The 24,000-nt window shown below is 45.4% G+C and overlaps 1 protein-coding gene across 2 annotated transcripts; it reads right to left on the bottom strand.

Moving 5' to 3' along the window:
• Positions 1-74: 74 nt before the first annotated feature.
• Positions 75-23,956, bottom strand: ern1 (endoplasmic reticulum to nucleus signaling 1). 2 transcript variants are annotated; one of them, XM_060042204.1, is made up of 22 exons: positions 23,666-23,956; positions 18,880-19,000; positions 17,157-17,190; positions 16,465-16,537; positions 16,121-16,193; positions 13,967-14,089; positions 12,287-12,388; positions 9,549-9,810; positions 8,363-8,441; positions 7,718-7,868; positions 7,223-7,338; positions 6,168-6,359; positions 5,290-5,563; positions 4,953-5,043; positions 4,477-4,666; positions 4,284-4,383; positions 3,954-4,153; positions 3,620-3,767; positions 2,856-2,983; positions 2,446-2,569; positions 2,122-2,189; positions 75-2,028 (listed from the first exon to the last, which is right to left on the bottom strand). In XM_060042204.1, exons 1-22 carry the CDS (start codon positions 23,732-23,734, stop codon positions 1,024-1,026), a joined length of 3,723 nt encoding a protein of 1,240 aa, XP_059898187.1. In that variant the 5' UTR covers positions 23,735-23,956; the 3' UTR covers positions 75-1,023. The 2 variants fall into 2 exon arrangements, with proteins under 2 accessions (XP_059898187.1, XP_059898177.1); XM_060042194.1 differs by having other exon boundaries at positions 6,168-6,362.
• Positions 23,957-24,000: the final 44 nt, after the last annotated feature.

Here is a 24,000-nt window from a genome sequence, read left to right on the forward strand (position 1 = left end):
AACAAATATAAGCAAATTATATTTGTATATAAATCTTTGGGTGCATGGTCAAATAAATCCAAACGAATCATGAGAAGATTTAAAATATAATTAAAAAAAGTTTAATATGAGATTTCAAGTTAAATTAGACGACATGCGTAAGAAGTCAACGCTATTTTTTTTTTAATAAAGACTCCTTCAAAGCGTTTGTCTTTGTACTCTGGTTCACGTTGATGCCACATCAAAGACGAAAGGATTTAAAACCAACTGCTGGATTCAGACTGTACGTCTGAACACTCTTTGGAATAAAATTCTCCCCCGCCGAGAAGCCAGTACAAAAAGCTTTGATTTGAGCTTGATTTAGAGAAGGAAAAATAAAAACTGAAAAATACGAGAGCAGCAGCAATGAAAAAAGCGGTACGGAGCATAATTCACTTCAGAAACACGTACCCCTCACAGCACAGTGTTAATCCCAAGGCACGGTGGCCGCGTCAAAATTACTTGATTATCACCGATCAATCCCGACTCTCAATCCCTCCATAGAAAAATACACATCCCTGCAGTGAACAGACTCACTGAGTACAACAACAACGACAAGAACAACATTGCACAATAAAACATCCAATAGCAACACAGTGATTTTGCCCCTTACAATACAAGCCAGGTATTTATTTTGGGGGGGAAAATAACACCGTTCGTGTTGAAGTTGCCTCGGTAAAGTAAAGACCAAGATGGCGTCGGACAGCATAAACGTTAATGCCTCTGGACATGCAAGCCCGACCAGAAGAACAGCGTGTGCAAGTGTGTGTGTGTGGGAGGATCCGTTTGGGTTCGCTATGCAACCCGGACTAACAAGCAGAAGGCACTTAATTTTGGGCTGCTGCTGCTCTGCATCCCGTGGTGGTGAAATCCAGGCACTGCAGGCCTGTTCCTCCCCAGCTCAAGGCAGCAGTGACAGCAGCAGAGCCCCAGAAGGTGTCCACTCATCGATTCAACCTCCCTCATCCTGCTGAATCAACCCCTCGATCCCCGGGTTTAGTTCCCTCAGGCAGGCTGTCCCGTGCAGGGGGAAGGTAGGGGAGGGGCGTTTGGCTGAGTTTCGGCCTCTCTGCTCCGGGAGGAGTCCGTTCCCTCAGAGGACAGCCCCCTGGAGTTGAGCGCTGGGGGGGCCGTCTGAGCTGGGACCACCGTTATGGGCAGGAGGGCCTTGCGACGCGTCAACGCTGAAGAACACGCCGGCTCCTCCTCGGGCTGCGTGTTTGGCACTGTTGTCTGGCTTACTGCATCGGGGACGGGCACTGGCTTTGTGGGTTCCGTTGTGGGCGGAGTTAGTGGCGTTAGCATTTCGCCGACCGCTTGTGTGACGGACGGTAATGTCTGTGGTGGGGGGTGTTGTGTTGGCGATGCTTGTGTGTTTGAGAGGCCTTGTGTGTTTGAGAGGCCTTGTGTGTTTGAGAGGCCTTGTGTGTTTGGGAGGCCTTGTGTGTTTGAGAGGCCTTGTGTGTTTGAGAGGCCTTGTGTGTTTGAGAGGCCTTCCGTGTTTGGGAGGCCTTGTGTGTTTGAGGGGCCTTCCGTGTTTGAGAGGCCTTGTGTGTTTGAGAGGCCTTGTGTGTTTGAGAGGCCTTCTGTGTTTGAGAGGCCTTGTGTGTTTGAGAGGGCTTCCGTGTTTGAAAGGCCTCCCGTGTTTGAGAGGCCTTCCGTGTTTGAGAGGCCTTCCGTGTTTGAGAGGCCTTCCGTGTTTGAGAGGCCTTCCGTGTTTGAGAGGCCTTCCGTGTTTGAAAGGCCTTCCGTGTTTGAAAGGCCCTTTATTTTTGATAGCCGTCGTTTGATTGGCTCATCTTGTCTCTGTGGGGCTCGGTGTGTCCGTGCCAGCTCCTCCACGCTGGGGTAGTAGGGCAGGAAGGGCCTCTCGTGAGCACAGGTGCGCATGGCCAAGTAGGTGTGCTTCAGCAGGTGAGGGAAGCGGGACGTGAAGTAGGAGACAAAGTCGTCAGGGATGGTGCCCAGGGTCTCCTGCACATCCAGCGGCAGCTCTCTGTAGTGGTGCTTCTGTTGGCGTCAAGACACACAAGTCAGGTGAAGTGAGGGAAGGTGTTGGGACAGTGGATGCTTTAAAAATGGGCTTGACACGTGACAGGTTACCTTGTTTCTCATCGCCCTGAGCAGATCTCGGACCGAGCCACCCTTATAGGAGCGGAATTTGCGCAGATCTGAAATGAAGTTAGAAAACTTAGTTTAACTAGAGATGGAATTCCAAAATGTTGGCACATAAACACCACCTGCCAGTCTCTTAGTACTACATTTACAGGAGATATAGGGAAGCTTATAGGGAGCTTTTCCTCTCTGAAAGACTTGGCAGCTGCTCTGGCAGGAGCAAAGTTCTGAAGTATGTGCACACCTTCCTTGAGGAATCACCCACATACAACCCCCGGTTCCAGTCTGTCCTGTATGACCACAGGCTCATACCTGTTTGCAGAGGCACTGTAATGTGTTCTCTCCAATCACACTTGACAACAGCCCGCCCCCCTCGCTCTAGCTGTCTCACGATTGGTCCATCCAGCGGCTCCTTTTCTATTCGGTCACTGACGTCCTGCAGGCGGATCAGAGGGATGGCAGTTAATATCAATGTGGCATAATGATCTTGGTTTTTGTAAGTTGCTTTCAAATTTAACTACTTCTATTAAGGTGGCATTATTTTAAAATAGTTCATAACCAATATTAAAACAACAAAAAGGATACACGTGTTCAAGTACGCCCTTCAACACCTCAAAGTGCCCCTTGCGGTAGATTAGCCCCATTTAGGAAACACTGTCTTGCTTTATATACACTATGCAATGGCAGCTGTGTACTCCAGCTTAGGGCTTATGACCTCTGACCTGGAAGAAGTGCAGCTCCCGCTCCAGACTCCAGAAGAAGGGGTGTTTGAGGACACTCTCAGCAGCAGGCCTCTCCTGGGGCTCCGTGCTCAACATCTGCTCTATGATGTCTCTGGCCACAATGTCCTCTGGAAGGTGGTGGGGGTGGGGGGCAGAACACACACACACACACACACACACACACACACACACACACACACACACACACACACACACACACACACACACACACACACACACACACACACACACACGTGAGCAGGTGGCCTCCAGCTAGCAAAACATCAAGGGGAGTGTGCTGTGTAATCTAGAGTAGTGAACGTGTATGAGTTGTAGAAGGCTGGATTGTTAGGGTGTACAGAGTTTGGAGTTTGTTCCCCGATGTTGGCAGTTGACCTGCATGTAGATTTTAACAAGATGCCCAACCCAACCTGCTCCTTACTAATATGCATCCGAATTCACTGACTTTAAAACAAGAAAGCTTTAAATAACTAATAAAATAACTTTATAGTATAATGGTACAACTAGGGCTATTATCAAGGTTTTTCACTATGGAAATGAACCACACCTACTACAGAAAGTATGTTCTCTGCATCTACCTTGAACTACAGGTTAGGGTAGGTCTACACTTTAAACCTTGAATGGACAACGACAGATAGGCAGAATTCATTCAAACCAGCCATGTTCAAAGGGCTCTTGCTGGATGCTTAAAGAAAGCAGTGGTGTGGACGGCTGACGAAGACACGGCACTGTGCTCCCCTCACCGTGTCTGTCGGGCAGCAGTTTGTCCAGACTGTAGGCTCCCAGGAGGATGTTGGCCTGCCTCTGCAGGGACTTGCCGAAGGGGTGGCTGCCCTGGGCCACCACGTAGTAGAAGACACAGCCGGCGGAGAAGATGTCCACAGTGCAGGTCTACGTAAAGAGAAGAGGCTTTGTGTGAGGTGGTGGTGACCAGAGAAGCACCGGCTTCCTGAACATAGCATTCATGGACAGACAGTATTGGTCTGTGGTACACGATGAAAGAGGGAGGGGGAGACACAAAGAGAACGAGAGATGGAGAGTGAGAGAAAGAGAGAGAGCTTAGAGGGGGCCTCTCACCGGGTTGTCCTTGCAGTCCTCGCTGAGCACCTCGGGGGCGATCCAGCCCTCGGTGCCGGGCACCCCGGACCTCCTGCTGAAGCTGTGGCGGCCCACCGCCAGCTTCTTGCAAAGGCCAAAGTCAGAGATCATGGCCCGCACCCGGCCGTGGGCATTGGGCATGGACACCAGGATGTTGTGGGGCTTCAGGTCCCGGTGCACTGGAGGACAGACACAAAGAAAGACTCAATATATACGCCGGGAAATCCGTAGGTACTTAGAAAGACACGAGTTTAGAGCATGTCGAACCCTAGTTTGTGGTCTCTGCTGCTGTTGGGGGTGGTAACCTACCTATGTTGAGAGAGTGCAGGTGAGCCAGGCCTGACATGGTCTGCTGAAGTAGGGCGACAGGTTCCAGTCCACCGCGGTCAAAATCCACCGTCTCCACATACTGTGTGAAGGGGATGACCGTTAATAAAAAAACAGAAGCTGCAATGAAAATCAAGACAGAGGTGACCTCTTGCTGGTCCACCGGGCCCAGTACCTCTTGCAGCGACGCGGCGCACAGCTCGATGGCGATGTACTGGAACTGCCGGTCCCGCTCGGTGCAGAAGTAGCGGATGACGTTGGGGTGCTCGTCCGACTCCCGCAGGAGCTGCACCTCCCGGTCTGCGAAGCTGAAGCATTCTGGGAGGATCCTCTTTACCGCTACCTGCCGGTTGTCAAACTGACCCCTGGTGGAGATCATCGGCATTACATTTGTTATTTTTGGGGTTTTCAATTATTTTAAATGACACAAAAAAGTCAAGACAGTGTACTTCAGGTAAAATCGCAGACCCTTATTTCCCCTTTCTTATAATGAACAGATTTTCCTTCTTTATTTGCTGTCATTTAGAAAATTAGATGAACAAAATATAATAATCAGTTTGGGAGGTGCGTCTGTCTACCCATTAACCAATGACTAGCTAGCTAGCTCTGGCCAAATAGTGGCAGACGAAGAACTCAGATTCTAAGACTCACTTGTAGACTATGGTTCCTTCAGCACCGTGGCCCAGGACGTTCCTGGGGCGGAAGGTGATTTTCCCGATTCTGACTGTGTTCGACTCCTCATCTGATGTATTGAAACAAATAAGTATTTAAAAAAACCAGATAAAAGATGCTCATAATTACGAAACAATTAACTTTATTAGGTCCAGATGAGAAACTTGGGCAGTGACATTTTTGAAGTTATTTGACAATTAGTGTATTGTACAGAAAAAAACATTTGAGTCTGACCAGTGCTCATCCATAGGTATGCCTCTACCGGTGCTCGTGTTAGAGTATTGTGGGAGTGTGTGTGTTTTTGCCCAGTCCCTACCTCCTTCGTCGTGCTCGTTGGCCGAGCTGCCTAGCTCCGACACGGACATGTTGGAGTGGTTTGAGGCTCGCGGGGTGATATTGGGGCTGCTGTGGTCCGAGCTCTCGGAGCGTGTGCGGGCCACCTCCAGGTAGTCGCTGTCTGGGGTGAGGCTCAGGCCCATGCCCAGGTCGCCCAGGGGGGGGAAGGGCTGCTGGCGCTGCAGCAGCTCTAGCCTCTCCTCCATCTGCCTCTGGAACTCCTGGTGCTGCAGCTGCTGCTGCTTGTGAACACTCTGGGTATTCAGGAAAGAGGAGAGAAGATCAGGATTCAGTAGAGAACAGAGAACGAGTGGATCAGGATTCAGTTGAGTGGCGGAGGAGATCAGGGTTTAGTAGAGACCAGAGGAAGAGCAAATAAGAATTCAGTAGAAACCAGAAGGAAGAGTGGGTCGGGATTCAGAAGAGAGGAAGAGAAGATCAGGATTCAGTAGAGACCAGAGGAAGAGTGGATCAGGATTCAGTAAACAGGAAGAGAAGATCAGGATTCAGTAGAGAACAGAGGAGGAGTAGATCAGGATTTAGTAGAGACAGAGGATGAGTGGATCAGGATTCATTAGAGAAAAGAGGAAGAATGTCAGAATCCTCAATGTTCTGTATTTTGGTCATTACTGATAAATTGTTAATTGCTCCAAATTTGTATTTATATAATAAATTACAGATGATTATCATCTAGTTCTATCAATATATTTGGTATTTAGTTGTCATTTAGTTTATCGCTTTTATCCAAATGTCGACATAGAGTGAACACAGGTCTGTCGGGTCAACCATACCTGTGCAACAAAGGCAAAACCTAAAACAAGCCACAAATAACTTGGCCCAACTCCGCTAGCCACTCACCTTGGGGTAGGTGATGACGAAGGCCACCCAGCCAGCCAGCAGGAAAGTGGAGAAGATGATGGTGGCCAGGTCCTTGAGCATGGAGTCCACCGGGGCCTCGGGTCTGGCGGCCCGCCCGCTGGAGGCCTGCTCCTGGATGGAGGTCTGGGGCCTGTCGGGAGGGAGGCTGGTGTCCATCTTGCTCTCGTTTACCTTCTACCAGAAGAAGAAATCAAAATCCCCCCCGAAAAAATACCTTCCTTCAGGCCCCCCTCTAAAGCCCCCCCCCCCCCAAATATACGACTCCATCGCTACCCTGAGCAATAGTGCTCACTAGTGTTAGACTGTTTTAGACTGCCCTGCGTAATAAGTGCCCGGGCCGAATGTGCGCAGGTAGCCGGGTAGGTGGGTAGAAATTAGGGTTGGGTAAAAATATCGATTCATAAATGTACTGCAATTTATTTGTTCTCGATTCAATTTGGATTCAGAATTTTTTTAAATCGATTATTTCCAAAAAAAGAAAGAAAAAAGAAGCATACTTGTAAACTAGAAGCGAGTATGCCTAAATGTACATGCCCTTTTACATTTGTCCATGTTATGATTTTTACATTTATGTTGCAAGTTTAGCTCAGGAACCATAATATACAATGGTGTATTCCCTTTTTGCTAGTTAAAGCAAAATGAATTGATTAATTCATTAGGAAATGGTTAATTCAAATAATATTTAGGTATTTTTGTCATCTGCACGTATTATTGAATCGATATCGAAGCAATTGGATCAATATCACATCGAATCGAAATCGAATCGAATGAAGACCTAAAGAATCGAATTGAATTGAATTGTGAGGTACCTGGCAATACCCAGCCGTAGTAGACATAAAGGTAGGCCGTCCAATAATTTAATTTGGGCCGAATTAAATCATTGGACAGGCTTAATACAGGCCCACGACCGCCACATATTCTGGATTATTCAAATATTTTTGTCAAAGCACTTGATTTATTGATTGCTGTCGGAATGTACGGTAAAGAAAATCTCAACAGATATGATAAAAAAAATACTTAATAAGATAACCCACCTCCTCCATGGTCTTGTCGGTGGAGGGGGGGATGATGTTGCCCTGATGGCGAGGCAGGTTTTTGGGGAACCTCTCCAGGATCTTGGTGTGGGCCTCGGGGGGGGTCTCGTGGTGACCTGCAGGAGGGAGACACGTATTCCTCCACATTAGAACAAAGAGGAACCGTGAGGTGCTTCCTATGCACCGTTTGATCTGGAGCGCCACAGGCTCTACTCTCTCTGCAGTCATATCAAAAACAATCAACCCCCACCAGCCACAGTCACCACACATCCCACAACATGTCATACAATCTGCATGATTCATTCCATGTTCATCGAAATCATGATTACTACCTCTACAATAAACTAATCGTGAAAGGTTGAAAACTCATATATTTTTTTTAAACATTAGTAAATCAGATTTTATAATTTATAATAAATCTTATCGTAGCCTATAATAATGCTTTAATAATGCCATAATGGAGGCGGTGGTGGTGGGGGGTGGTCCGGCAGTTACCGATGAGCAGCAGGTAGTTCCTCATGAAGTTCATGTGGTGGCGCTTGCGGAGGCCGGCGTTGAACTTGATGCTGGTGGTGGGGGTGATTACACACTCCTCGCTGTCCTGGCTGCCAGGACCCTCCAGCATGGGGAGGGTGCTGCCCCGGGGCTACACACACACACACACACACACACACACACACACACACACACACACACACACACACACACACACACACACACACACACACACACACACACACACACACACACACACACATTAGATAGCAGATAACATTGGGTGTCGGGTCTCTGCGGTTTAGCACTAAGTGAAATTACAATTATATAAACAGCATTTGGGTCTTGGGAAGGTGGAGGTGGTGGTGATGGAGAGGGTCATTTAAACACTAGAGTCAGGTTGACAAAAACTTCAACACACACTTTTGCTGTTACGAAGAAAGTGCAAACTCTTCCTTCCTGGGGCCGTGACTCCTGTGACCTAGTTTGAGGCTTAGATTTGTCTGCTACAGACAGATACCCTTCTCGTATCTCCTACCATGCACGTGCACACACACGGTACCTTCCCTGGCCCAATACAGTCGCCATGTTATATAGACAAGCAGGAGGACCTGTGTAGTTTAGCGGGAAGGCTGTACCACTCACCACAACAGTGACTCCATCATGCACCAACGAGGGAGAGGCGTACAGACTGGATGAGTATTTTCCCACGTACAAAGTTGGCCTGGGGGTAGAGAGAGTGATTCAAATAAATGTTGGTTTTCCATAAGAAAGGGTCAAATCCATCTAGCGATGATTAACAATGTTAATAATACTACGCCTCTACATTTCCTAGGTCGGTTTCTCTATCCTTTTTGAAGATAGATCAAAGCGGGAAACCAAACTTTTCCTCTTTCGCAGCTCAAACATGCCGTTCCGTTTGCAGCTGTTTACGGTCGGATGTTTGCTGAGCCACAGAGCTGGGGTGCAAAAATAACATTTCATAGAATTTGCTGTTGAAAGTGAGAAACAGTACTTTAGACTGAAACTATGGCTAGGGACAGACAGCTGTGCCCACTTCTCCACCTAACCAAATTAAGTGCATGTCAGGGCTTACCCAACACTACCGTTGGTGGCCTTACACGCCTTTCCCATCACTGGTTTCATACAGTGTAACTCTGAGGGCACTGGGGAAGAATGAAACGCTGGTGTGCCAATTTTTGATGAACATTTTCTAAACGAAATGCATGGCTTATTCAAAGATCAATTCAACATTTGACTGCAGTAGTATCAGTTGTTACCACATGTTATTGTGAGAACACCTGGACCACACAATGACACAAGTGCTAGATTTAGGAACAATGAAAAATGTCTATTCAAGACCAATGAATAGACATTTGCCTGAGAATGATTTAGATTCTCAATAATAGGCTGTTTATATGGCTAAGGAATTGTTATAAAATTCCCATGTGGGCTGAGATGAGACTAAACCGCAACGGAATAACCACACTCAAATTATCTTTCACAAGAAAAAAAACAACCCAACCGGTTTCGAATGTGGTTTTCGTACAATTTGTCTAGTTAACATTTGCTTTACACAGTTGCAATAAGAACACCATATTGACTATAGTGTCTATTGAACTGGGACAAAGCCTCCTTTGCGGCGGTTCCCCTTCTACGCAGGCGTTTTTAATGTTCCACGCTTGATTTAAAGCCCTCATTGAATACAATAAAACATACCATGGATATTTCCAATTCATCCCATGCATTTCTATCCAGACATTGTGAACGGTTTTCCACCAAAAGATCTCCTGTGAGCCCCCCTTCCCTCCGGCCCGCTCCCCAGGCTTACACTAGCTTGTTCTTGGCCTTCTTCTCCTTGGGGAAGGGGTACTTCCACTGGGTGATGCGGCCCACCTCCCCGGACATGAAGGTGAGATAGCGCAGGGTCTCAGCCGCCACGTTGGTGAGGGGCACCTTTCGCAGGCCCTCCCTCTGCCAGATGTACATGGCCACCACAGGCGAGTTGTAGTTCTCGAACCAGTGGACGTTGCCCGACTCGCTGTCCACCGTCACCACAAGGCCATCGCCGTTGGACACGAAGTGAGCCATTTCTAAGGAAAAACAAAAACGGGATACGAAGGTGACGTCTTTGAGGCTGTGTTTGTGTTGTTTGGACACTGGCTGCAAACCAATTCCTCTGTTGAGGGGCCATAAGGAACTTGAATGGGTTGATCATTATTTTATTTTAGGGGGAGATGGTGCTGAAACATCCGGACCATTACTCACACTCTCATGCACTCTAGATAAGAGGACAGAGTCTAAAATGCAATTCAGAAAAGTCAGTACTTTTGGTTCTATTAAAATTGAACAATCATCTTTTTGATTGTTCAACAACTACAACATTTTACAACTCAACTGTCTGGGATTATTGTGGTTTATATAAACTGTTATATTCGATTTTCTTTATGACGCAATTGGCTGATTCGTAGAGATACTGACCAAGTATGACTCTCAACAAAGCTGCGTACCGAGAAATAGAGAAGTGAAAAAGGCTTGGAGAAGAAGAAATTGGCAGGAGATCAAGAAAACAGGACTCCGTTAAAGGCGTCATCATTTTGCATTGGTCACTAGTAGCATTGAATGAGTGAGTCGGTTATGGTGAACAAAATGCTCTGGTGCTCCTGTCTCACACTGTTCTAGTGTGGTGGAGGAGGTGGGCGGGGAGGAACAGAGAGACTCAGAGAGAGGGAGAGGGAGAAAGAGAGAGAAAGAGAAAAAGAGAGAGCGAGAGAGGGAGAAGGAGAGAGAGAGACACAGAGAGAGGGAGAACGAGTGAGAGACAGAGAGAGAGAGAGGTAGAAGGAGAGGGCGACACAGAGAGATATCATGGCCAAGAAAGAAGAGTTGAGGAAATGATGGTTGGATTGGACGTTCATTCACTGTGACCGCGGCCCGGGCACTCCCCCCGACTCCCAGCCGCCACGACTCCCGCCGTGCCCCGGCACGATGCCGGGGCACGCGGTCAAGGTGCCTGGGCCGTGGTGAGTGGGCTCTGAATGGGCTCTGAGTGGGCGCGACTAGCTAAGGGGTCTGAATCGCACCAAAATCTATTCACGAATAGGCTGGAGCCCTGGCTGCGCTATGAACCAATAAGCAGTAGCCCTGGCTGTGGAGCAGCCCAGAGGAAAGGGTTATCCCCTCAAGTATAGGCTACGAGAACCAACAAACCCGCTCAGACAGGCGGAGCGGTACTGTTCTTTGTGGTACAGTGCCGAGCGGTGCGGTTCGGTGCGGCTCTGTTCGCTTATATTGGCGTCCAGAAGTTGGGCAAGCGCCGCGCTGACCCTACCAATTTATCGGCACTCCTCCGTTAGGTTACCAAGCCATCTGAAAGGGTGCCAAAAACACACAACGTAATTCTGAAATCTCTTTAAAAATTTGAAGTTTGGTATGACCAGGTCACTGATATCTCTGCAACACAAACAGTAAGGAGGATTGACTGGATCTATAAATGAACTCCCTCAATCTTAATTGGCTTAACACCATGACCAACATTCTGAAACATCCATTAACATCAACATTTGCCTCAAACAATGTTAGGCTTACAGCCCATGTAAATAGTTGTGAAATGATGTTCTTGTTGTTCTTTTAATTGTTTGTTGCTCTGACCGTTCTGTTTGATATTGTGGAAGGATGTTAGTGAATGATTCAGAGCATGATGCATTTTAAATGGCATCACTTTAGGTATTTTTCTTAAAACAATTGTGGCTTAAAATACACATTGCAAAATTGCAACAAATAGCTTCAGTCATTTAGGGCAAAAATAGGCCCAATGATAGGCCCCGATTTTTTTATTTAGTTTTACAAGTCAAGAGTAGGCCTGATTTGACTTATTGACTTTGCATCCTTTCCTTCTGCCCTTGTAGTCCAAGACATGCCGCCCACCAGCTTTCAAAGCACAATGCTGCCACTGGTGGATTTGGATCAATTCTATTCTCGTAATTATCCCTCCCTGCTATTTTGTAGTTCACCAAAACACCCTGAAACAACTTGAGTCTCACTTACTTATACGCCACTAACAATGCAAGCAGGCCAATGGCAACCAAGCGCAGCCCTTCCTTCCTCACTTTAAAAACCACCAGCCGCCACTGTGCAACGTTGATTTGTTATCGCCACAAATAGCACAGGCGCGAACTTGTTCCGCAATGTAAGCACCTTGCTGTTACCTCCTACCTGCCGAGATGGGCTCTGTGTCACCTGGCCACAAAATCCATACTGTCTTCCCGTGGGCCGTCGCAAGCCAAGGTGGGCGAGGCCACGAATACTAATTCACCAACTGTCGTCAGTTGGTGAGCCTTTTCTAATTCGCTCATTTATGCGTCTATTTTCTTTCATTTGCTAATGCAGGCAATCGAGGTAGAAGAACATTTTCCCGATCAGCATGCATATGCAACTCCGAGTGTATTTCAAAAGGAAGATTAAACAGTTTCTCGGGGAATGACACCTTTAAGCAGAACCCAATTCTGGTCTAGATAGTAAGCAGTTACCCAAGTGTTATGGACAACGGCATTTTATCCGGCATCTTACTGTATTTGGTGTCGTCGTCAGGCAGGGTGGAGGCGTAGTCCGAGTAGGTGGCGTTCCACCGCACCTCCCTGCTTTTTGTGTCGTACATGGTGATGGTGTACTCTGCGATTGCAAAGAGAAAACATTGTGTCAAAATCGACAGTGAGAGGTCAAAGGTCGCCAACATTTCAGAGCACCAAGGATGCAGTGAATGGGGAAGCACCAGAAGTATACTTCTGAATGTGCGATGGTCACACCCGGTGATTGTTAATCAAATAATTCTCTCTCTCTAATTGGTTAGTGTGTGGGAGGGGGAACAGTCAATGAACCGTCCCAGGGGATAAGAGGCTGGGTTAATGTTATGAACCAGTAAGGGAGTGTCAGACAACGGACAAACTGCTTTCAGAGTTGAGCCTAGCCAAACGTGTTCCTCTTGCGTTTTTGAGCACGTGTGCATAGTATGTGGAGTTCATGTTTTGTCTTTTGGATTCCATTTAATGGCATTTATTAAATTTGTTCCTGAAGAATATTTAAAATATGCAATCATAAAAAGCTTCCGCTAATGAAAAGGTAATGTGATGTCCCAGCGAACGCCAACATATGGCGCATTTCCACTGCAGGGTGCGGAACGGATCGGATCGCAAAGGTGCGGGTCGGATCGCATTTCCACCGCCAAAAGTGGGCGTGACCCGGACTTTGCCGTACCCGTTCCGACCCCATTCTAGGGACTCCTCCGTTGCGGTACCCAAAACGAGACCAGACGCCTGAAAGGGTACCCTGGAATTCTAGCTACACCCCCCCTCCGTTGATTGGTCGACAGAATCGTCACTTCCGGGTGACGCGGGGATAAAAACAAACAAACAGTAGCCTCAAGGTATTATTCTTTACAATTAACATGTCGCGTAAAAAGCTTGCTTGGGCGAACAAGGAGGTGGAGACGTTCGTCTGCATTCTTGGGGAGGAAGACGTTGTTTACGATGTTTACGTAGCTGCCGCGGCGATTGACATCCGGCCTACCACCAAGGGTACTGTCGGCAGTGGAAACGCGACCTCGGAACTGAGCTGGGCTATACTGCCCCCTCCCTACCGCCCCTTTGCGATCCGATCCGTTCCGCACCCTGCAGTGGAAACGCGGCAATAGTATGCATTTCGGAATATGTGAGAAATAGATGTTTCTACGGCTGGCAGGTATAACCAGTCCCTCCAGAAAAATGTGGCGTTTTTATGTGATTGTTGCGGCCAAAAATCCTTGATTATGCGGCACGTTTTCTTAAAAAATGCGATGCCATGTGGCATATATGCTATTTTATGCGATAAAATTGCGGAACTTGCAAAAATTGCAGGAACTTAATTACGTCACTTCATAACGTTCCCATGGCAAAAGGGGGAAATGGCTGCTCTTGTGTGAAGTAAACGCCAATTTTTTCAACTTTCTGCTAAGATATATGCAACTTTTTTGCAACGAAAATACGGGGATGATGAAATCATGCAAGCCCTGCATATTTTGCGCGGAAATCTGCAATTTATGCGGTGAGAGTGCGGCATATTTAAAAAAATGCTGACTTCGGCTGATTATGCGTTGAATTATGCGATCGCATAATCGCGTTTTTCTGGAGGGACTGTATAACACGTTTTGGACGCATGCTTTGGAAACGGGCGTCCTAAGGTGCCACCCTGTGCGGTGTGTGCGTGTCGGTTTACCTGTACGTCCCAGGTACAGGAGTGAGGAGGAGGGACAGAGCATCTCTGCAAAGGAGGAGGTCAGTGTCTGCTGCTTCTCACCGGTAAGCAGGTCCACCACATACCACAGGTCCTGTTTCTTACCTACACACACACACACACACACACACACACACACACACACACACACACACACACACACACACACACACACACACACACACACACACACACACACACACACACACACACAGTAAAAGGACTGTCTTGGGAGCCACGATAGGATACACAAGCATAGAATTGTTTTCTCAAGCCCAAATGACCAAAACTATCATTCCAATACAAGCATCTTCCCAAGAATCATTGAAATAATTGTATACATAGTGCATATCTATTAATACACCTGAGTGATGGGTGATTATTACATGAAGAATACAAATGCAATCATGCGACCGGGCTAACGCTGGACAATGAGCCAATTCACACTACTCCCAACTAAGCTATGGGGCGTGGTAGACAATGGTAACCAAAGACTGCCGCTAAACAACACGCCTAAGCCGCTTTGCGTACCATTATCTTCCAAACTATTGAATCAGGGAGGGGCCGAAGTGGCACCCAGCCAGAGATTAATGTCACTGGCCCAGTGGAACCGGTGTGTGTCCCCTAATGTGTCTTTTCTATTCTTGTTCCTCTCATTAAGGAAGTAGGCTGCTGTGACCCAAGCACTTTGTCAAACTTGACAATGTCACGCTGCTGGCTTCTTTAGAGATAAGAATTGCTTGTGTCCTGCACAACATGACTCTCCGGGTTTGATCATTTCCACCCCACAGGATTAAAACAAATTACAGGCTTTGCGCGTGGCTTTGCATTAGCTGAGTAGCTTTGGCTGAATGAATACAAATGGCAGACAAGATAATGCTCAGAAGAAAATGTCAACCGTTTTTTTGCCCCTTGGACAAGGCTGTGCTCGGCTGGGACCGAACGCAGATAAGAGTTTTAACCTTCTGGACTGCTGTAAATTCAAATCAGCCGAAAGAGACGCCAGTGCCATCATTGTAGTTGACAAGGCATTGTGGTGCCAGTCTTTTGTTCAGCAGAAGACAGCACTCTGTCTTTTAGCAGACAGGAGATGGAACAGCACCTGTTGCATGCATAATGAAGCTTGTTGCCATGACTACATGTTTCCCGTGCCCCGCCAGCAATTTAGTCCATGAATTTAAAAATAAAAGTTCGTAATTCTGCTCGTTTCCTCTTTCAGTTTGGAACCATTTACTGTTTTGTTGTTTTGGCAGACGCTTTCATCCAAAGCAACTAACAACAAATTCTGATAAAAAGAGCACGCAGGGGCGGGGGGGCAAGACATCATGACATCATCTCTCAAGGTATCTGCTGATAATCATTACTTTCATCTGGGAATCGGCGCCCTTGCTACCACACTATATAGCCCCAAGGGCTGCATGATTCTTTAAATGCGAATCACGATTTTCTTGCTTAGAATTTAGGTCACGACTCTCTATGATTTTTCTTTGAATAAAAATATTAATTGCATTAATTTACCTGAGACAGAAGGAAATGCAAAAAAACATATGATGGGGCCTGATAGAGGACCGGCACATCGACTTTGGAAGTTGATGGGCCGGAAAAAGGGAACGCTCCTGTTTTGCAGCTTAAATGCAACAGCTTCATGAACCATTGAACACGTCTGTCCAAATTTTGCTTCAATGTGGAATGGAGACATGTTAGAATGTTCCTTCCTGAACATCCTTTCTGAACGGAAACTTGTAGCAGGAATGCAAAGATGTTTCCTTGTGCGGCATTTTCCAGTATACAGTAGTATTACGGTGAAAACGACAGATGGATTCAACCCTGCTGCTTCTATTAGAAAACACTGTTTTTTTCTCATACAGTCATTTGCGGGTTTCTCCCTCGCAATCGTGGTTTATTTTCCCTGGTTTTCCCGTGGTGCAACACTGTATTGTCATTGGTTGATAGAGAAAGTAGGACCCCTTGCTTTGATGCAGTTGATGTCCCTAATGAAAATGTGGCAGAATCGTTGTCATTTGGAAATTAGGTCTTATAGAGTTATGAATCTTATAGAGTTTTAATAGCCCCCCTGTTTTTTTTCCATTGTCGACGTTGTGAACCTGGGTCCATGAAATTTCGGCGGAGCCTTACCCATGTAGAGGACGCCATCTGAGCTCCTGCAGGGAGAGGCCTGGACCAGCTCGGGGATGGTGAACGGTAGTTTCTGTTTTTGAGTTAAAACACAATTACATGGGACTTCACAGAGTGGCTACCTTGATTCCATCTTGGCCTTCAGTTCCCCGCACCATGCTAGCATTTTAGAGCCAAGATGAGCATAGCATATCCCGGATATCACACAGACACAATCTTCTATCCATCTATGACATTTTGCTGTGCGTGTGTGGCCGATATCTCTGCGGTGGATCGCAGCTATGCTGTGCTGCAGCCATAAAAGGGGAAATTAAAAAGAGGGGTGTGGTGGCTGTTCTGCTTACTGTGAGGCCCTCGCTGTTCTTGCCTCCGAGAGAGTACAGGCTGCCATCGTTGGGGTCTGGCAAGAAGGCTGGCCTAGGGATTAAGATGAGATAAGAATAATGAAGAACAAAAAGAATAAGAAACAATGATATTGAAGATCCAATTAAGCAATATGGATCTTATGAGCTATATTACAAAAAATGAGTGCTGCCAAGGGATTAAAATATTTAATCGCGATTAATCACATTAATGTCATAGTTAACTCACAATTAATCGCAAGCAATCGCGATTAATCGCAATTCTTTTTTCTATGCTAAATATCCCTTGATTTCTTTGTCCCATTAATTTTTCTTATTTTAATGCTCTTATCAACATGGAGAAGTGCATCGGCTTGCCTTGTGCAAATGTTTTTTTATTGATAACAACATTGGCATATACTGATCAAAACAGGACGATACAAAAATAAGCCTATAGTGCAATTAAACGATGAACATACAAACATACTGCCGTGAACATAGCAGTCAGGCTACGGCTTCTTTGTTTTGAGCCAAATAAAAAAATAAAAAATAAACACCGTTAAAATTTGTTTGCGTTAACGCGTTTAACTGACAGCACTACAAAAAATACATATAAAAATGTGTGACACACACACACACACACACACACACACACACACACACACACACACACACACACACACACGGATACCTACTCTGCGACGTGTGTGGGGACCTGAAGAACAGGATCTGTGTAGAGAAACAAACATGACAGAATTACAGTTTGTCTAAAAACAACAACCGTACAGTCGATTGGCCAGGGGTAGCTGAGCAGGATTCCTTTAAAAAAGTGTTGAAGGCGCTACATTGACACGATGGAAAGAGGAGGCCTTTCATCAAGGCCAGGGATTGGCAGTGGACAGCACAAATCACCAAATAAATAGGGACAGAAAACATCGCATGACACAAAAAGACCCAGTGGCAAAACAAGTGTTGGATGTAAACAAAATAAAAAATCATTCAACAAAAGATATTGAAATGTCATTGTCATTTTGGTGAATTTACAGTTTACCAATCAGCAACAAATCTTTCCTCTAAATTACAAACGTATGGACACAGTGCTTAGAAGTGTTTTAAAGTTCAAACCTGGGGTTGGCGACCGGGAATTAAGCTAAATGTTAAACATGTTGAGCTCGTTATGCTATTAGCCAAACATAGGCGTCCCCGTGGTGCTAGGGGAGGGCCAGTTGGCCTTACGCTCTGTGCGGGGGGGGAAGGATGTGGGTGTGAGTAGGGGTCCAGGGTTCAGCAGTTAGGTGTTAAGAGTTTAACGAGACGACTATTGTATTATGGTAGACAACAAATACACACAGAAAATCCAGTGAAGTGAGTCTGCCAAACAATAAAGACAATGGTTTTTCTTAAAAAGAGTGGGGGTTCAGTGATTGCTCCACCGATACGTTCTAGGCTAGGAAGATACAGATAAGACGATAATGGGGGGGGGTAAGAGTGTTCCATCAACATTGCAGTGAGTGGGTGAGCATCGCTCATCGAGCTGCTGGTCTGCAAATTTCAACACAACACGCGTTTGCATGCGTCACCCACGTGCGAGCGAGAACAGGTCCGGACACAATATTCAACAGTTGCTGGCACTGCCGACGGACATGAAGATTACTGGACGATAATGATCTGGGTATTAGGTGTACCCAACCGTGGTGGGTTGTCCTGGATGCTACCTTGTTTTGCACTTTCCATCTGGCTGAAAGGCCCTGGTCACTCTGACTCAAAGTGTGCCCTTTAGGCTGGAATCGCTGATGCAATTAGCCGGCCCGAAAGCGGCAGACATCAACATGCTAATCGCGCTCAATGCTTACATAGTCACACTGTTTAGACAGGAGGGTCATAGGGGGTGGGGGGTTGGATCACGATTTTCCAACATGACCTTCACTATTGGCGCTACATCTCAAACCCAACTGGCCTCTCCAGCTTGCCACTCAGTCTCCGTAAATGATTACCGGATTGGCATGCTCAAAAGCAAGGAAACAACATCACAAGTCTTTCAAAAAGCAAGGGGAAAATAAATGTGTTGCAAGAGACTCAGAATACATCCCCGGGGTGACCGCCCAGTCTCATCGTATCCAGTTATCTAGGCTGCCCAACAACTACAAAACAGCTTCCTTGTTCTGCTTATGTGTGTGTGTTGCGATACGGTTCCCTCCAATGGGAACGCGATTGCATCTTACGCCTCGCAAGAGTATTTCACTTTCAGAAAAGGAGAACAGAATCTGCTGGTTGGTCCCGGGGAGGGCCACATAAAGGCACTCTTGTTGCACAATTGAAACCCGAACGCGGGAGTGAGCCTTCAACAGAGGAACCGGTGAACGCGGACGCAAGCAGGTTTCTAGCGGCCCGGGGAAAGTCATCCAACTCTCCTCTTACCTTCTTTCAGAGTCCACTTGATAGAACCCGATCTCTTGCTGACGGCGTGCAGGTCTCCGTCCAGTGTGGACACAAAGAGCAGGCTTTCAGTCAGGGACACGGTGCTGGCAGCGCAGAAACCCTGCAGGACACGAGCACATGAACAAGAGACTGTTGATGATGGGATGTCACACACAGCGGCAATATTGTTCAATTAATTTAAATGAAGGAAAAACAGCGACGTAATCCGCACACACGGACACACGCATGAATGCACAAAAGGGTCAGGTCAGAGATGTGCTCTGCCGTCCCAATCCTGAATAATCACCTAAGCCTCTGATCACTCACACACATTACTGCTCATGTATTGCGCTCATCTTCCATAATTCAAGTAAACTACGGCCACAACCAACCCCATAGAAATATAACAAGACAAAAGGAATATATGTTTGCTCTACTCCTGTGGCCAGATTTTATGGCTCAAGTGGAATGCTGCAGATGTAGATGTTCCCACCAGCAGGATGTGGTCGACTGAGGGGGGCAGAAGGGAGCTGCCTCAGGCCTTAATTGCTGCCCTCGCCTGCATCACAAATCAATAAAATGCCTGCCCCTAACTCCACTACCTCTGTCAGGGATACAAAGCCTAACTTGGTTGTAAAGAGTGCAAATGAGGGGTTAGCTCCCAGATAGCTACCTCAGAGGCAAGTTTGATGGGTTATCTAGATAAGCCCCAAAAGGTACAAAGAAAAAAAGTGCAAAAGGACAAGGGTTAGGATCTTGATGATCAAATCATCGTAGGGCCTAAAAAAAAAAAAAGTTTGGTTCCTGTTGGTTGTCAGTTGAGGTCATGGGTAGGTAGGGAATTTATTTTATTTTTTCCAGCGGCAGCGATTGATAGGTAGGTTGTTTTCATTTACAATCGAGAAAAAAAAATCGATTCACTCATCCTTGTACAGAATGAAGAGGTGCTGTACCAAAACGTAATTATAGTTTGCGTCAAAAAAAATAAATAATTGGGTCGCACATAAATTGACAGGGTCGGTCGGAAACTGGAACCAAACAAAAAAATTTTTTAGGCCTAGCCGTCCTCTAGCGTCACTAAAACATCAGTTGCCATTGTGAAATAACATTTTTTGTACTGATTCTGCCAAGGAGCATTAAGCGTGTTTGTGCCGGTCAAGTATATAAATAACGGAAAAAGTTGGACAGTACAGAGTTTGTGGACGAAACAACAATGAGACACTGTACATGTACTTAAAAAAAACAAAAAACTTAGAAAAGATGCCTCATGTTGGTTGTAATGGATGATAGAGAGAAGAACATTTTGTGACTGCACAGATGAACGGTGGGCCGAGAGCTTGGGGTGTGGGCGGGGTAGGTGGTGGGTTGGTTTGTTTACAAGCACTGCTCCAACAAGAAGATCCCACTCAGAAGCCAGAAGGCATGGGACACAGAGTACATGTGGACACAGAAATACGGCTCAAAGAAAAGATGTCCTAAGGCAGCCCATTCTCTGCTTACATTGAGAAGGCTGAGTATGCAAAAATAACAACTTTCACAAGAACAAATATCCAACCGTAAAAAATAAATAGTTCGCTAGTTAGCAAAAAAAATACCTAGAGCAATTCACAGCTTGACGAATAACGGAAAAACAACAAAAAAAGGCATAGTAACAGTTATCTTGACCGCGGGACTTCTGTTTAAAGCCTGTTCAACCATTTGTTGACATAGGCCTCAAACTGGCTGTGGTTGCTATTCCACAGTGTGGGTGGTTGGCAACAAAGGCCACTTACAAAGGCCGGAAAGCGTGGCGGGCATGTTTTTAACATTTGGGATGCTGCCTTGCAGTGTGAACTGAAGAAAGTCATTTGTGTCATTTAAATTCTTAACACCCTCACACCATATTCTAAAAATAAAGATGCATTCGAATGTATCATTCACCAAAGCAATTTTGGAGATTCCCGAAGCACCCAGATACATTTTTTTTACGATAGAGGGACTGTAGCATAAAACTATAGAACAAACTACTTTGTCCGGATTCTCTTGTTCTGCACTTGCCAACAGATCCCGCTCAGTGCAATCCCCGGGTCTACAGTGGCGTGTCTGTACAGCTGTGGCTGTTCCCAGCGACTGCACACCATATCACAGGCATGACATTGGACCAAATTGTATGGTGTGGAGTAATAGTAGAACAATCAAAACATCTGCCGTTCTCTACATTGGCAACATCGATGTTATGACAGGTTATCTGTTGCAACTCATAACGGTCTTGATTATTGCTGAACTATGGCTTGAATCATTGATTAAGCAATCGCTGTTTTTTTCTCTGTCGAATAATTCTTGTTGCATTTCTATTTTGCGGATTAATAAAGAATTAATCTGCAATGTATTGCGTCATTAGGCATGAACTTTTTTGTACATTTTATAGGGTTACATCTGGCAAGAAGTCAAAGTTTTCATTAGCCACGGTAACAGTATATTTACGTTGATTTGGGATTTTACTGTACCACAACTCTTTTTCCCTCTCAATGTGGCAGAGTATCGCCATTAAACTCCCATGATGCATTCTGATGTACAAGCCCTATTATGGTGACTTGCAGCCTTGATCAGGGTTACCAAAGAGCATTGGATGTCTGCTCTGAATACCGGAGCCGCTGAATCTTCCATTTGTATAAGTAAGCGGACATGAGGGACAGCAGCAGGGCTTGCTCTCCTATGCTTGTTTCTCTTGCTTTTAGACAGACAGGATAGCCAGACGTTGCGCAAGCCGGTTACATCATGGACCAACATCAGGACAGGGAGGAATCAAATTCTTCCCAGGTTGCCTCGCAAGGGCTCTCTGCAGTGAGGGCCCCGATGGACATGGCATGAAGGGGGCCGTGCCTGGACCACATGTTGCTGCTTGTGGTTGGGCAGCAGTAACATGTGGAGGTATCATTATGTGGATCCACACATCTTCAAAGAAAACTGACTGCACTTGAGAGATTTATCCAAGCCTTTCATTGCAACCCCGAGTTCAGCAGTGAAGGCAATGTTATTGAATGTTGAGAGCCTGTTTATCTGAGTGAGTCTCAATAGAGTAGAAGCGGCATAAAAGACAAATCAACTGTCTTCCTGTTTCACTCTGGTGTGAACACCAGTGGACACATGACGTGCGAACAATATTTACAAGGAAAGATACAAGACACAGTTCCGAAAATATAAGTATTCCTTTTGAATTACCTGATAGTTCATTTTTTGTTTTATCCATGACCACATAAGAGGACGAGACCTCTGGTTTAAAACTAGTTTTGAGAATAATAACAATCATAATTGCTGCATCTTTAAAGCAAACATGCACAACCAAATCTGTCTCCTTCTGACAGGCTAGTAAGTGAAACATGTAAGAGAAGAATCAGTTATTGGCTTGCAATGTTCTCAGGCTATGCCCAGGCAGACAGCCCAACAACTTGTTTCCACAAGAAAATACAGATATAAATTGCAAGTAGGAGAAAGAGATTGAGAATTAAAAACCACAGCAAGATAACAGACAGGACAGAGCGCCTTGTTTCAAGTGGAACAAATCAAACCTTGAATCTGTTTTTTCTTCCATCATTAAATTGGGTTACAAGGTTTTACATACACCTCCGGTTACATTTATTGTATGTTTTGTGGTTCAGGGGCTGATGGTTTGCAAATAATACATCCTGTTATTGTTTGCTCTGATCAGAAGCCTATACTACTATAGTAATAGGGAAAAGAGATAAATGAAGAACAACAACCCGTTGCGACATCTTTGAAAATTACTTTTTTTTATTTTATTTTTTAGCTCTGCATCACAAATCTGACTGGAATTCTTAATTCTTTTTCACCCTCTGCGTTGGGGAAACTTAATTTGTGTTGGTAATTGTCCATCATTGTTGTTCACAACATGTATACCAATAACCCTGTTCTGGGAAGTCTAGCAGAGAACTCACGTGTAAGCTTCAGGCACACGACAATCTACGTGATAAGATAGTGTAAATAACGTTCACGTACTACAGTAGAGCATTTGGTTTAAACCCTTAAAAGATATTTCGGTAAGAGAAACATCTCCAAACAGTGCAATGTGCATTCAACACTACCATGGTTCGTTTGTATAAACTAGACTATACGTCTGTCATATATCGAAGAGACAGCCCATCTACTACACCAATACATTAGGGTCTGTGAATGTATATTTATTTTGAGCAATGTCTCTACATGTTTTTGTTCACAAGTGAAAATAAATTGATCTCAGTCAAATTAATCTCACACCTAACATTTAAAATTTGATTCCATTTGGTGATTTGAGTCAGTGCTATGTTTCCCCCCGCTCTGATTTATCTGTAGCTACATTGATAATGACTTTTGAAAACATTATTTTTAAGCAGTCGATAAAGAAGATGGGACGTTTATAATTGCTAATGCTTACTGGAATAATCGTATCTATGTGCTTAGGCTACGTTCATCAGCCTGGATTGGAAGTATGTAGTGTTGCTACGGATTTTTTTCTGAAAGAAAGCAGTGTAGCTTCCTACGATCACACGGTAATTTAACATTGAGGAGTAACAATAATAATAGTAATAATAATAATGACACCTCTAGTGCACCCATCTCATGTCGATAAAGAAGTTGAAAATAAGGCTTAGTTGTATCATTAGCATTGTTATCGTTAGGTCAATGTGAGGTCTGTCAATATAAAGAAGGTATCGATCATTGTAAAGCATTGTGTGGTTCTTGTTGGCATCTGCTATTTGTTGACCATTTAAGTAGCACACGAATCTAGCTTTCCAGCTAGTCTACTTACCACCAGTAGTAGGTAAAGCGATGCGATAATGTACCACACAAGGGCCCGACTGCTAACTGTCCAGTCCATCTTTTGAGTCACCAACACCGGCTTCTAGAGTGGGGTTTCAGCTACGAGGGTTCCCGTGGGCTTCATAGAAAAGGCCAACTGGATACAACCAAACGCAACACATAAAACACTAGTGCGATATAAAAACATTTAGTCAGATGTATCTCAGTTATAAGGTGGTTAGAAAAACTGCTTTCTTTGCTTCTTCCTGAAACGACTGATGCGAGGGTTGGACTTTGGGATCAAGCTCCATGCCAGTGGAGGAGGGGAACCTGTAACATTTCTTT

Source organism: Gadus macrocephalus, chromosome 2, assembly GCF_031168955.1.
Source record: "Gadus macrocephalus chromosome 2, ASM3116895v1".
NCBI lineage: Eukaryota > Metazoa > Chordata > Actinopteri > Gadiformes > Gadidae > Gadus > Gadus macrocephalus.

Excerpts from the sequence above, each read along its gene's own strand:
- ern1 (XM_060042194.1), bottom strand. The coding sequence starts at position 23,734 with ATGGACTGGACAGTTAGCAGTCGGGCCCTTGTGTGGTACATTATCGCA. Across the intron at positions 9,811-12,286 it reads TGACGACGACACCAAATACA|AAATGGCTCACTTCGTGTCC; the intron begins GTAAGATGCCGG and ends GTTTTTCCTTAG. Across the intron at positions 7,869-8,362 it reads ATGATGGAGTCACTGTTGTG|CCCCGGGGCAGCACCCTCCC; the intron begins GTGAGTGGTACA and ends GTGTGTGTGTAG.